This window comes from Chamaea fasciata, unplaced genomic scaffold (assembly GCF_029207755.1).
Source record: "Chamaea fasciata isolate MVZ Bird 193981 ecotype frontalis unplaced genomic scaffold, bChaFas1.0.hap1 SCAF_4, whole genome shotgun sequence".
Lineage (NCBI taxonomy): Eukaryota > Metazoa > Chordata > Aves > Passeriformes > Sylviidae > Chamaea > Chamaea fasciata.
Window position 1 is genome coordinate 26,404,730 of NW_027094089.1, and position 14,666 is coordinate 26,419,395.

A 14,666-nucleotide genomic window follows, 5' to 3' on the forward strand; every position below is an offset into this window, starting at 1 on the left:
CTCATTTTACTTTGTGCAGCTAGAAGTTGTTAGTCGATTTTTGCTGCCGACACAATAAAATGGAATGTACAGCCCAGGCTTCACTAGTGTATGATATAATGATTACAGAACCAAAGACCGGTTTGGGTTGGAAGGGACATTACAGATCATCTAGTCGCAACCATCCTACTATAGGCTGGCTTCCACTAGACCAGGACACTCAGAGCTCCATCCAGCCTGGCCTTGAACATTTCCCAGGCTGAGGCATCCACAGCTTCTCTGGGCAACCTGTGCCAGTTGCCTCACCACCCTCACAAAAAAAAATAATAAAGAATTTCTTCCTAATATCTGGTCTAAACCTACCCTCACTTCAGCTTAAAGACATTCCCCCTTGTCCTACCACTACATGTTGTTGTGAAAATTTCCCCTCCAAACTTCTTGTAAGCCCCCTTTAAGTACTGAAAGGTGATGTGAGGTTTCCCTGGAGCATTCTGCAAGCTGAACTACGCCAGCCCTCAGCCTGTCTTCATAGGAGAGGTGTTCTAGTCCTCTGATGAACTTAGTGGCCCTCCTCTGGATTAATTCCAACAAAATTACATCCTTCTGGCATTGGGGACTCCACAACTGGATGCAGTGCTCCACAGGAATCTCCTGAGGGCACAGCAGAGGAGCAGAAGCAAATCCTTTCACCTGCTTTTGAAGCAGCCCAGGACAGAGCCAGCTTTCTGGGCCATAAGTGCACATTGCCAGCTCATATTGAGCTTTTTGTTCACATGCACCCTCAAGTGCTTCTCCTCGGGGCTACTCTTGAGCCGTTCTCCCTCCAGCCTGTATTTGTGCTTGGGATTGCCCTGACTCAGGGTATGACCTTGCACCTGGATTATAAATAACTATATATGATATAGGAACATATATTTAAGCAACTGAGCAAATAATTTTGCTTTACCTGATTTCCCTTTCCTTGTATCTACCTTGACTACCCTGATAATGGTGACTAGATAGAACTGCCTCTCAACATTAGCAGAAATGCCATACACAGTGGGACCCAAAACTCTTAACATCTAAATACTACCATGGCACAGTAGAATAACAAATAAAATGACCTTGCTTGGACAGGTAACCCATCATTTCCAGTGAAACCCAGGCATATTATGTCAGTTCATTCAACTAGTTTTCAAAACCGTAACAAGAGAAAAACTGCATTAAGATTGAATCTTAAACGTGAATATAAATGCATGTATGAATTGCAGTAAGTTCAATAAACCCCTTTTCTTTAAAAGCTATTCCATTTGATGACTTTTAATCCCTACACGTACAAAGTCCAATTACTGAAACTAATTAACACTACAGTTGAGTATTTGTAATAGTAGCTGGTTTGGGGTTTTTTTCCTGCAGCATCACACAGCTACACAACCAAAAAGTCACCTTCAAAATTTTGTCTGGACATTATCAAGTAGTTACACCTGGCATGTTATTACTAAGGCAATTTTTTTTTTTTTTGCTGGTAGAGTATTAGCTTTAACTTTGAATCAATCTCTATCCGTATTTTTTTAATGCAATGGACTTGTAATATCAGCTGCACAATAAAAATCTTTCTGAGACAGAGCTACTGGAACATAAACACTAGTAAAAAGTTAATAACTCTGGGGTATAGTTTGTATTTTCTTCTTTCTGTACTAAAATAGTTCATCTAGTTCAAGTAGCTTTCATTTTACAAGAATGTCAAAATAGCATAAAGCTTGCAAACTAAGTCTGCAGTCATACAAAATTAAACCTCTCTAAACTTTAAGATTCAAAAAAATGCAATTGTCCTGTGGTGACCTCCTATGCAGACAGAAAACACAGACTACAAAGGTAAAAGCATTAAAGCAGTATTTATCACAGAGTAGTCTAAACACCTTGCAACAAAGAATTTTAGGGAAGATTCCTTTAAAAATTGACTGCATGGTAAAATGCACAAAAAGGCAATTCCAAATGAGAGTCAAGAACACCTAAAATCCCTAATTAATCCTCATTTATTTCACTCAGTCCAAATTAAATTATTGAGATTGAAACATCTGTTAGAACTGTTTAGAAACAGAGATTCTCTGTAAAAACTCAAAGGTAAATATGTTCATTAGGAAGAGTAACATTTTATTTTCAAAAGAGTACAATTATTTTTCTGAATTTGCCCAAAAGCATTCCTTGTTTTCTTTCCAAGAATATTCATCCTCATAAATCTCCTGTAATATAAAAAAAGAATGGAAAATGTTGTGAGTCTGCTATGCACAGTTACAAACCAGGCCAAATAACTCAACTGCCATCCCACTACTATTTACTGATCACAACAGGACTGCACAGCACTTGGCTAGCAAGCAGAAGAGAGGGCAGCACCCTTAGAACATACAGACTTGGCTGAACCTCAGGTTGATACTCACTGAATTTAAAAGGGCCCACCTAAGCTGAAGTCAATACAACAAAGAGATCTGGAAGAAATTACATAATAGCTGTAAGGTACACAGCACTCATGCTGCTAGATTAACCTACTGTACCATCACTTTGAGATGAGAATTTACACGTAACAAAATGTCAATATTAAAATAAAAATTACATTATTACACTACTATTGTATCCTAAGGACAGACTGGATTACCCAGCTGCAGTCCAGTCCTAAACAGCAAATTCTGAGTCCCTGATTATTCATTCTGAGAGAACTTCCATCTCCTCAAGAAGGTATCTGAGACATGGAGTAATGCAGAGAATACCACTGTTAACCACATGCCAAGTTCGGCCAAGGAGCGAAGGCAGAGATAATGCTCATTACCTGCATGCAACACTGAGGTTATACAGTGAGGCTCTTTCTAGACTTGGGCTGGTTTCTCCACACACTGTTATGTACCTACACTAGCTTCGGGACTTCTGCTTATCCCTTCATTGTGTGCTGTTGCTTACTGCTTTGTGCTTTCTCATGGCCACAGTGATGAGAAGAGAAAGGGCAAGAAATGCTTCTTTTACTTGAAAACTGCAATGCTGTTCAAAGCAAAGTTGACTCAAATTCTTCCACAAGCCTGTGCAGAACAGAGTTCTGCTACTCAAAAGAGGAAAGCTCAGGCCTCCTTCACTTTCACCCTAGGATGGCTTCAATATAAAGAGGGGCAGGTACAGGAGAACCTTCCAGATGCTCTACCTGCCACATTTGGGCCTGGCTGCATAAGAGGAAACTCACTGGTGCTGGACACTGACAACCCATCAGGAGCAGCTGCTGTAATGCTGCTAAGGCAACCCAGACATCTATGACTAGCAGAGGCCTAAATTTGATTTTGTCCCCAAACATACCTTTTTCCATATTGGGACAGATGCTTTTAAGGTATTGATGCAGTACGTTACAGCTTCAAGGGATTCTGTTCTGTGTGGAGAGGAGACGGCAATAATTACACTTGCTTCAGTTATTGGAACCACCCTAGGGAGAGAAGAGGAACAACAGCAGCTTTAGCTAACACTTAACATCAAGAGCACCCAAAAGCTGTGGCCATGTCACATCAGTATTCTGGCAACATGCTCTCCTGACTCATTCATAATAAGCAAGTGTCAAACCACATCCAAAAGATTATACACTTTCAAAAGAAAGAAAACCACGACCAAGATCAGTACCAGATGTTAGAATTCCACACTTTAGAATAAATAAACCCACCAGACACAGGCTTTTTTCTTCCATTCTTTCTTCTTTTAAAATTAAGCCTATGGAATTAAGAGGGGGGAATTGTTAACTTGTAACAATGCATAGGAAACTCACTGGAAGCTGGCTTAATAAAGAACAATAACAAGTTAGAACAGCCAGTTCCTACCTAAAAACATAAGAAATCATCTCAGTTTGCTCAAGTATTTGTGAAAGAAGAAATTAAGTGCCTCACACCATGCAGATTTTGCAATGAAACCCAATTTTTTATGAATTCTGATTTTAGATTCTGAAGCTTCGTACTTGATTAGTTGTGTTAAATTTAACAGAAACACAAGGTTCTGTGTTTCTCCTTGAAATTGTAGCATTCCCAGAATCTGCCTCCCAGTCCTCCCTCTATAGTAAGACTGCTTCAGCACATTCCATAGGAAGAAATCTCAGTCTAAATGCTCTGAGCTGCCCCCATGACAGCCACCCTCTCCTTTGACTATACAGGAAATCTAGGGAAAACTACCCTCTACTATCTTACTTACCCTTTACAATCACATCCCAAGTTCCTTCAGGATTTCTGCAAATCCTGCTAGTTTCAGCAAGAAATCTTCCCTGAACTGGGAAAGCCCAAGAGTATGTTGGACACTAGTATTCTGTGTTTTGAATTAAAAGGAACATGCTTATCCAAGACTCAAGGAACAACTGGACGTTCTCCCACAAGCAGGGCTGGCAATTACTATGCCCCACAGCCCAAGCTTTCAGACTTTTTGTAGCATAAATAGACTTAAATCTGACAATAAGAACATTCTGCAGCCCCTCAACAGGAGAGAGAAGAAAAAAAATAAAATGCTGCCAACTTCACACCTTTTAAAAATACAGAACAAAATAAACCAACAGCCTCCCTTTCCCTGGAGTGAAGTATCTCCCCACTTTCAAAACATCACATCAGCATCAAAGATCCTGCCAGGCTAAGTGTAGACTCCAGCAAACTGGAGTTTTTTGAAAACAAAATTTTTGGAACTTAGCTCCAGAGCAAGAGCTTGATCCTGCAGCCAGCTTTGCTGCACTGTGGTCTCTAAACACTCATGCAGGTTCTGCACCTACGTAAGCAGATGCACCAGACAAGCACTGGTACTCTAGTTGCAGAAGAACAGGGTCTGGACATACATACCCAAGTCTATGGTGCACTGCAATATGTTTGACTGAAGGCCATTTCTGTCTAACATTTCTGCAGATTTTCTTTATTTCAGTCTCTGCCATTGAAGTATATGCTTCATATTCTAAGTGAATCACTTTTTTTCCTTCGAAATTATTTCTTGTAGTACCTAAAGAAAAATGATTTATCAACTAAAAGCACTGAGTAAATGAATACATATTGTATCTTTATAATACACATTATATATTTTATTAATACAGAGTAAAAACCCAGGATCTCTTTCTATGGTCAAAGACAGCACTGTGCAAATATAAACAACCTCCCCTAATCATGGCTGCATAATGAGATTATTTGAACAAGATAAATCTTTAGTATAAAAGGAAGAATTTAGTTTACACATTACACAGGCCTGCAGCCCATAATGCCCAAGGCTGGGACATCTTCTGTGGTAACTGCTAAGGTGCTATAATGGCATTTGCCCATATAATTTTTAAATGTCCAGTATTTATGAGCCTAGCAGCACTAAGGTTTAAGCACAAAGCAGTTTCATATGTGTGCCATGTACATTAAGCACAGGAAAGAGCCACCAGCCTGATCATCACCAGCCCATTGGTAGAGCAGTACCTCACTTTCAAGTAAGACCTGAGTTCAGGACCTCACATACAGGTGTGGACACATGGTTGGCATACTCGTAATGTTCCATTTCCCACTGTGAACAATTTGTATTGCACGGGACAGGAGAAAAACTCCCAGGCAGCTCTGTACTCTGAGCTGCTGTTCTGTTCAATCCTACCATAACCATACCAGCCAGAAAGTTTCCCACCACTTTAGCCCACAGCAGCTATTTAAGAGCTGCCATGGTCTTGCTCTAATCATAATCATAACCATAATCATTATCATAATCATAACAGTAATTCAGAATCTGTTTTCTAAACATCCTGGGCTCTGACCAGGAACCGATTGGAGTACTCCAAGTCTGGGATGTAGACAACATAGGTTCAATTTATTAGACTATTAACATATCCAGACCTTTAGCTCACAAATATGAAACTCACCAATGAACAGAGACACTGCCCCACAGTACGGTGAAACAACCAGCTCTGACACTTCATCTACAGAAAGCTTTTCACACTTGAGCTTGACAAAATCTTTTGGCACATCTTTGCTTTCTTCCATATCGCACTAGAAAAATTGAAACCAAACAGACTCTGTTGTTGTTCCTCAAGATACTAGCATCAGCCAACTGCTCTTTATCCAGTGCTGATGCCCCAATTTACGCAAAACACTGGCACTATCTATTTGCCCAAGAGGCTAGTCTACATGTGAAATTCTCTTCTCAGCAGCCTCACTGAGAGAATATTAACTGCAAATAACAAGCAATGACTTGGTTTTATTTACATATTTCTTTCTGATAGGAAAGTCTGGTACAGTTGGGATGAAACTATAATTAGCCCAAGGCCCTGGTTTAACAGAACACTCAACCAGCACAGACCACTGAGCAGTGCTGGTAAATCTGTGGGGATATTATCAGTCCCTTGTACTTACCTTATCAAATCAAACAGTTTAAAGCACAGTTTCTGATAAACATGGATTAGAGGTCTAATCCCAAAGTTCAGTATGCTCTCTAGGACACTCAGGACCTTATACTATCAGTCTATTACAGGCACACAGGAGACACTTCTAACTTTCCTGAGTAGAAACCAGCCATCAGATCACTTAAGAATGAGAAGTGTTTTGATCAGCAGCAATGGAACAAGCTGCACTGAATAGATGGACTGGCACTTGAAAGCAGGCAAAGAAATCAAGCTATTCTAAGGACACCTTTTTACCAGCAACAAACAAACAAAATTTCTAAGCAGCAGTCAATTACTCTATTATCTTTTCTGTTAAAAACTGTCAGGAAATTTTTCATTATTATCTTATTTAGGCAAGCCAAGTTTCCACTGGTAGGAAGAACCAACCAGGAAAGAGGAACAAGACCTAAAACCCAGATTCAAAGCAATGCCTGACCTCTCTGGGAAGTGTCTTCCATTTACTGCATATGTGTCAATCATTTACTGGTGCAGTGTCTTATAGCTTCTGCTCAGCACAACTGCACTCTCCAGACACAAGTCGGGTTCTCTCAAAAGAGTACTGGGGTGGAGGGAGAGAATTGGAATCACATCTTCAGACCGAAACAAGAAAAGGTTCTTGTAACGTCACACAGAATTCATGAAGTATTTTAGCACAGGATTACACTCCACAGGAAACCAGGCAATAAGTGATACCTACCTAACAGAACCTGGTTCAGGTTCAGCCTCCACTAATTGGTGGGATGATGGCAACCTCGTCTCCAGGCTGCAGGACCAGCAGCTGATCTCCAAGAAGCACGTACTCCTGCCGAACAGCAAAAATCACTTGATCCCGGATGACAGCAAGCCTGAGGGAGATTGGCAAGAGCACAAATAGGTTTCCAAACAATGTTTGCATTTAACCACAAGATTTCATTGAACAACAAACTGGTGCACAGTCCAGGGCAGCTGAGGTAAAATCCACTGAGACTTACACAATTTTGCTTCCAAGACATTGTCAAGAATACCATGAACACCCACCTCCTAATCTCGGATTTTCTTGTAGTGGCTAAGAAGCAGCAAGATGAGTATAATTTTCAGGAATCAGGAACTGGATTTTTCATAGGCCTATGTCAGAACAAACAAATGCATACCAGACCCACTTCAGAAGCTTACAATAAAAAAGTTGGTAACTCAAGAGGCAGCAACCATCCAATTTGGGATTAGAAGGAAATACTGTCTTGATGCAGTCTGGTTGGACCGGAGCAATTTTCTTACACATTGAGAAGCATTGTGGTATGCTGTTCATTATATCTCATGAAGATTCAGTGATCAGAGAGTTCCTCTTGTGTGTGCTCAGACTTTATAAGGCTTTGGTTCTTTTGTACTTACAGGTCTGAAATCTGCAACTGATAAGGAGCGGCCACAGAACCAAGAGAGCAAATGTGATGTGTCTTCTGGCAGATCTTCTACATATTTTTGTTATGTGAGATATATGCTGTGAGTGTCCATAACTCTGGATATCATGAGGCAGGAAACCACTAAGTGCAATTACATAGCATGCATGAGGGCCATAACAGTAAGACAGCAGAAAACAAAACAGCATTTTACTTCATGGTGCAGGCACGATAAGAGCTCTTGTTTGAGACTACAAAATCTGGCACAGCTATCTCAGCTGTATTGCCTAGAAACAAGTAAGCAGACCAATAGAGTACAAGTAAAAATCATCTTGTTTTCTACCAGCCAGACAGACAAAAGTAGTCAAGGCACAGACTAAGCAAAACACAGTAGCACTGATTCAGAGAACGAACTGAAGCGAGGGATTGTATGAAAGCAAAGCAAGCCACTAAAGAAATGTGCACAACCATGAAACTGAAGTGCCCATTAGAAGGATGGGCTCTAATTTAAGTCCCTTGCAAACTAATTAGTTAGGGGAAATGGGTGGAACAGAAAAGCACTGTCAAGTGCGCTCAAGCTGCAATTTGAATATCCATTAGCAATGTGAATAGAAGTCTGTGGTCAATGCCCTACAATTATATTGAGTTTTTCCAGAAAAGCTAGGAACAGAAGCATTTTTAGAGAAGGCTGCTGTGAAGTAACCGCAAATGCAAATTGTACTGCCCCAAGTCATCATTCATAAAAGGACAAAGTTGACAAATTACGGCAAAACGACCAATGGTGCTGCTGCTGCTTCGGACAAAGACGAAAAGGCTGCAAAGTAAAATATACACATTCCCTACTGCCTCTTGCACTCAAACACACTTTATTTCAATTCTCTGTGAGGAAAAGGTCCCTGATTCAGTGTTTTGTGAAGAGTGTCTCACTTGGAAACTGATACCACTGTTAAATAGTTCATTTTTTTCATAGCGTTTGAGAGTATTTCACTTAAGAAAGGTTGTGCCTCAAGGAAGACTTGGACACCTGTTGGGGGTTAGGTTTGTTCCTTCTTTCTCTAAAGAATTTTTTTCCCCATAAGTTACCAAGGAGACTAAGTGTTCGATCCTTGAGAGTACTTAACTGAAACAAAGAGGTGGACAAAGGTGGAAGGGGGAGATAATGCAGGTAAAAGACAGAACTTGAGGCAGCTGGGGGCTCTTCTTTTTCCAGCGTTCAGAGAGAAAGAGAACGGCTGCTGCTGGCTGAAAGAGTCTCACTGTGGCCAAAGGGATCCAGTCCTGGGAAATCTACTATCACCGGTTCGGCCGGAATCCTGAGTTTTCTCTGCCACCCGCGGGAGCTGGGCCAGCCCTGCCTCGCCTTCGGCTTCTTCGGTGCTGCTCCTCTTGCTACAGTGTGACCCTGCACCCCCTGCCTGCCGGGACACCCTGCCATCCCAGCTACCAGCCCGGGACTTTTCCACTGTTTCAGCTTGGTGCTCTGAGGATCCTGCAGGGACACCGAAACCAAACTGCCCTGGGTTTTGTGAAACAAAGCCCTCAAGGTTCTTGGTACTGTTTTTATTTGTTATTAATGCTGTAGTTGTTTGGTGGGGTTGTTTTGGTTTTTTTTGTGTGTGTGTTTGTTTGCTTTGTAATACATACTAGTAAAAAACTGCTATTCCTATTTCCCAAATCTTTGCCTAAGAGCCTCTGATTGTAATTTATAGTTGAAAAAGAAAAAAAAGGGGGGAGAAGGGGGGGGTTTACACTCTCCATCCCAAAGGAAACTGCAGTTGTTTTTTTTTATTACCTGGCAGATACCTGTCTTCCCAAACCAAGACAACACCTAAGTCCAAAGTTATGGAAATTTCAGACCACTGAGCACTAAATGCTGAGAACCACAACCTCTCTTACACCTTAGGTTTATTTAACCCCCTTCCATCCCTCCAAATTGGTGTTGCACCTTCGTCCAGCAGACTCATTCTTGACAGGACTGAGTACCTTCCCTCAGCTTTAAACAGAGGGGATGTTTCTGTCCCCTGCCCAAGGCCTGCCCAAGAGCACCAATGCTGCAGAGGCCCTCACAGCACACACAGTGCTTTCTCAGGACCAGACTCCTTATGAAATGCAACCAGCAGTGGTGTGGGTCTTTCAGAGCATTGAAGTGGCTGAACATATCTGCTGTGCCAGGGCTGAGTGGCTAAAAACCTGTGGGGGCTTCAGTTCCTTTCCTGACCTGCCTTGCAGTGTGCCATAGGCACACTGGCTTACAGTACAGTTAATCACAGAAACAATTGAGTTTGAAAAGCACTCTGAGATCATCAAGTTCAACCTATGACTGAACATCACCATGCCAACTAGACCATGGCACGAAGTCCAGTCTTTCCTTTAAAATCTTCAAGGACAGGGACTCCACCACCTCCCTAGGCAGCCCATTCCAATGTCTAAGCATCCTTTCAATGAAGAACTTCACCCTAACGTCTGACCTAAGCAATTGGAAACACCTGCATATCATAATTTATTTATTTATTTATTGTCCTAGCTGTGCTTGATCCCTCCTTGTGACATCTCACCTTCTCCACAAACTAACAGCATGGTAGTTTTCAGGTTACCACACCACAAGCCTTCTGGACAATGGGCCACATGCACCTCTCAGGAGGTACATCTCCTGCACCTGAGCCTTCCCTGTGTCCACACAAAGCTACAACACTTCCAGCTGCGCAAAACACGAGACACTAGGTGCAGGTTACCCAAAGAAGATAACACCACTGGTTTTGTGCTGTCGAAGTACTGCTATGTGTTCCGGCTCAATGCTAAACACCGAATTGGCACTACAAAAAAAAAAAAAAAATCCAACCACGTTTTTTTTTTGTGCACCTCAAGGGTAACTTGCTGCATACCTGGGGTGGACCTTGACGATCTCCTCCCAGAGCTGCAGAGAGGTGATCTCCCGTGGCACCGAGAGGGTCTCGTAGCGCAGCCCCGCCAGCTCCGCGCTCCTGGCGAAATACAGCACCGAGACCTGCCCAGGAGACAAAGAGCGCTCAGGGGCGCGGGGCCTGCCCAGAAAACCGCCCCCAAAACACCAGCACACTACCAGAACCACATCGGCAAGAAAAGCTTTCCCAGGCTTTTCACGATGCGATCCGCTCTGCCGCGTCCCCCCTGCCCCGGCTGTCAGGACAGCGGGGAAAAGGCGGAGAAGGCGGGGGGCGGTGAGTGACCGCGGATCCGCGCCCCCCGCCGCCGCGCAGGCCGCTCCCGCTGCCCGCCGGGGCCAGGGCCAGCGGGAGCCCTGCCGCCATGCCCGCCACCGGCCGAGCCTCCGGCCGGACCGCTCCCCGGGGTCGCCGGCAGGTCTCACCTACCTGGCAGCGCATGGAGCTGCCGTCCCGGGGCGAGCTGCCCTCCGCCGCGGGCCCACGGCGGCGCCTGCGCCCGGGCGAGCCGTGCCGGGGCCGGACCGCCCCTTGCGGCCTGGCCGGGACGCGGGCCCGCGCCCGATCTTGGAGACCGGTCGCCGGGGGGACTTGGAGCTCCGCGCCCATCGGGATTGCAGATGTTCGCAAACGTTACTCGTGCACAGCCTTGCCCGTGTTAAACATCCGCTGTAGCTGGCGTGTAAAAGCCACGGATCCGTTTCAATGCTGCCAGAGGATTTCAGGGTTAGGGCCTCTTTCCCTTCTGCCCGCAGTAACTGAGCATGGAAGGACAGCAGGATGGGAGACGGCTGGCTCTCACCGGGGAGGGGAGAGTGGCACGGGGTGTGTAGAAAATGCTGCCGAGAGACTCACAGCAGTTGTTCCACGCGGCATAACTGTGCGCCAAGACTATTCCTTGTGGGTGGCTAGGGTTACCTCTGTGGTGTTTGTCTAGTGACACTCGTAACCTCACAGCAGTCGTGGAGGGGCTCCTCCAGGCAAACAAACCAGGGGCAAGCCCACAGTCATTACCAGTGTGTAGAAAAGCATGTTCCCAAAGGCCAGTGTCCACAAATGAGACGGTTTGCAAGAATCAACTTCACTCAAAACTAGGGAGATCCCATAGGGGCATACCCACCTAGGGTCTTTATAGTTTTTAGCAGACACAGCCTTCATTTATTCTAAACACCATCCTACTTTTCCCATTGGGTGAGGTACTACGAAGATAAAACCTTTCAGATCCACATACTACATGTCTCCCCTGCAACATGTATCCCCACACCCATCCTTCCAGAACCTGACTGGTTCTGTCAGGTTATCTAGTCATTTGTAAAGATGTGCACACCCATATCTCTTATCATCAGTGTCATAAAGTTTATGGTCAGCAATTGTGATTTAGGCTGCTGGTCATTGAATTGTTAAGGTTGGAAAAGACCTCTGAGATAGATCATCGAGACCAATTGTTACCCTAGCACTACTGTTCACTGCTAGACCATATCCCTGGGTGCCACATCCACAGGTTTTTTGAACCCTTCTAGGGCCAGTTTCCGCCACATTCCTAAGCAGCTTGTTCCAATGCCTGATCAACCTTTCAATAACATAATTGTTCCTCATATCCAAACTAAACCTCCTCTGTTACAACTTGAGGCCATTTGCTCTTGTCCTTCTTGCTTGGAAGAAGAGACTGACCCCCACCTGACCACAAGAACATCAATCCTTGCTGGATGCAATAGTGTCAGTTAATAAAAAAAAAAAAAAAAAAAGCCCTCAAATAATGAACTAGAATGGCTGAGAAAGGAAGCAGACCTTTCTGCGTAATAATTCTTGCCTCTGAGTTACAAACACAATGAAAGTTAAAGTGATTACGTTTTCCAAAAAGTGTGTGATAGAAATACAGTCATTTCTGCAGAGCAATTGTATTGTTGTATTGCACCAGTTACCCAGTACATTGTGTCTTAATCCTCTGCTGTAAGGAACAAATAAGTTACTTTTTAAAACTGTGTTCTTTTGTGAATGATTAAGTAGTGTTACAAATTGAACTCTCCTAAACACAGCATGTGTCAAGTGAATAATTACTCTCTTTTTTCTCTGGGCTGAGTAATTTTGGATCTATACATCTTAAATGGAATAGATCACTTTGATATGGTGTGTATGACCCAGCCGGTATGTAGCAAGTGGCTGGCAAATTTTTCCTGTGCAAAGGGTGTACCGTACGTTTTCTTAGAGTGAAGTGGGGGAGTACTGGCCTCAGCTGGAGAAAATTAGCCCTTCTACCCAGAAAACAGTGAGCTTTGAAGGATTTGTCTGTACATTTAGGGTTAAGACAACTATGGAATAAGGAGAGAGGGGTTACTGGCAGTGGATTTTCTTTCTTTGAGCTCCAAGAAATAACTCACCTAAACCAGTTCTTGAATATTTTTCAAAGGATGGATCAGTCTTCAGCTCTGCATTGTATGATTTAGTTAATGGCAGATTATGCCTAGAAAGCAGAGGAATAGAGTACAATTTGTGACTCTGATGATCTATTAACTATGTTCTAGAACAGCTAAGAAGTAGCTAAAAGTTCTTAATCAAAACCAAGAATTAAGATGAAGTGTAGCATTAGTGGCTAAAACTAAATTCTCCCCTAAATACCTCTTTATTCTGGAATTCTTATCTTCCAGGAACATCAGCCTCAGCAAGAGGTGGGACAACTACACTGCTTGGTTTGCAAGAATGAGTTTTATCCAGACTGATTTTGTTTGATTGTCTGGTTCTTTGGCTTGTTTGGTGTTTTTTGGGGAAGAGTCTGGATACCTACATAAGATTAAATAAGGGATAATTTTATAGCTCTGAAGGAGATATGTTAGCTCTGTAGAAACCAGGATTCAAAACTATCTGTAATTATATAGACTGGCTCTATATGATGTTCTCTTAAAATATTTTCCATTCTGTATCCTTCTTTCCTGCACCATTTTCTTCTTGAAGCTTTTGGTTTGGAATATGGGTATCTGCAATGTATAACATCTAGTTCTGTTTCTTATTGAGTCTAATATTTTCAATTAAATCTTGTCATAAGCAATGGGAACTTTGCTGTGGCAGAAAGGTGTGTATGTATTCTCCCAAACCAATATGTACATTAGTCAAATATAGTGTATATACATTTTCAGAATGTATTTCTTTCAGATACCTTCAACTTCAGAAAAGTTATGTTGTAAAGTCCTCCAAAACAGGTATTTCCTATTCCACTTTTCAACTTTTCTTTGTTTTAATAATGTTTAATACTGAAAAAGTGCAAATTTTCCTGAATGTGTGGGATTTCCTTACAGTACCCAAAGAGCAGCCATAAGAAGTTCAGTTCTAAGGAATCATAGATGGGGATGTTTTTCCTACTAATTTATTTCTTACTTACCATCAGCAAACTTAGAATATTTAGATGTAGCTGGAGTATACCCAGACACTATGTTTACAGTCTACAGCACTGATTCTGCCTGTGATGTTGAATGTCTGCATGTGATGTTGATTAAAGAGAACCACAACAAAGTCAGCAATACTTATATGGGTACACTAGTCTGTCTGCTAGTCCTAAGCTAATTTTGTAACAACTTACTACAAGAATTGGTATAAAATATGACTGGGAAAACCAAAGAGGAATGAACTGGAGACATGTTGTTAATCTTTAATTCTTTTTACCGATGATTTACCTAATGTCACTGCAGAATAAAAATCTCTCTAAGACTGTACAAGATTGTGATTGTCTAATTTCTAGCAGATTTTCTGTTTCCTTTTGTTTCCATTTTAGACATTTTCTCAGGACTGTTTGGTATAAATCATGAATTGCTGCTCAGAAGTTCAGATTTATACTTTGGATATCTTCAGAGAATGTTTTTTACTCAAGTTTTGTTGTGAAGAATTTAGGCCATGTTGATGGCAGACCTGACTGCTCTTTTTTTGTGATATTGATGCATAAGACTTTGTGTGGAAGAGCAGAGAAAATTCCTTTACTTCAAGCTTCCTGAAATAACTAGAAAATAGAAAAATAGAAAATAGTTATTA

General features: G+C 42.4%; 2 protein-coding genes across 2 annotated transcripts; both read right to left on the reverse strand.

Annotated features, from left to right (window-relative positions):
- Nucleotides 1-1,778: 1,778 nt before the first annotated feature.
- Nucleotides 1,779-5,957, reverse strand: LOC136288235 (molybdopterin synthase catalytic subunit). Its single transcript, XM_066181140.1, has 4 exons — nucleotides 5,837-5,957; nucleotides 4,797-4,950; nucleotides 3,295-3,418; nucleotides 1,779-2,201 (listed from the first exon to the last, which is right to left on the reverse strand). Exons 1-4 carry the CDS (start codon nucleotides 5,955-5,957, stop codon nucleotides 2,133-2,135), a joined length of 468 nt encoding a protein of 155 aa, XP_066037237.1. The 3' UTR covers nucleotides 1,779-2,132.
- Nucleotides 5,958-7,073: 1,116 nt separating this feature from the next.
- Nucleotides 7,074-11,174, reverse strand: LOC136288236 (molybdopterin synthase sulfur carrier subunit-like). The gene is made up of 3 exons (XM_066181141.1): nucleotides 11,079-11,174; nucleotides 10,611-10,732; nucleotides 7,074-7,200 (listed from the first exon to the last, which is right to left on the reverse strand). Exons 1-3 carry the CDS (start codon nucleotides 11,088-11,090, stop codon nucleotides 7,074-7,076), a joined length of 261 nt encoding a protein of 86 aa, XP_066037238.1. The 5' UTR covers nucleotides 11,091-11,174.
- Nucleotides 11,175-14,666: the final 3,492 nt, after the last annotated feature.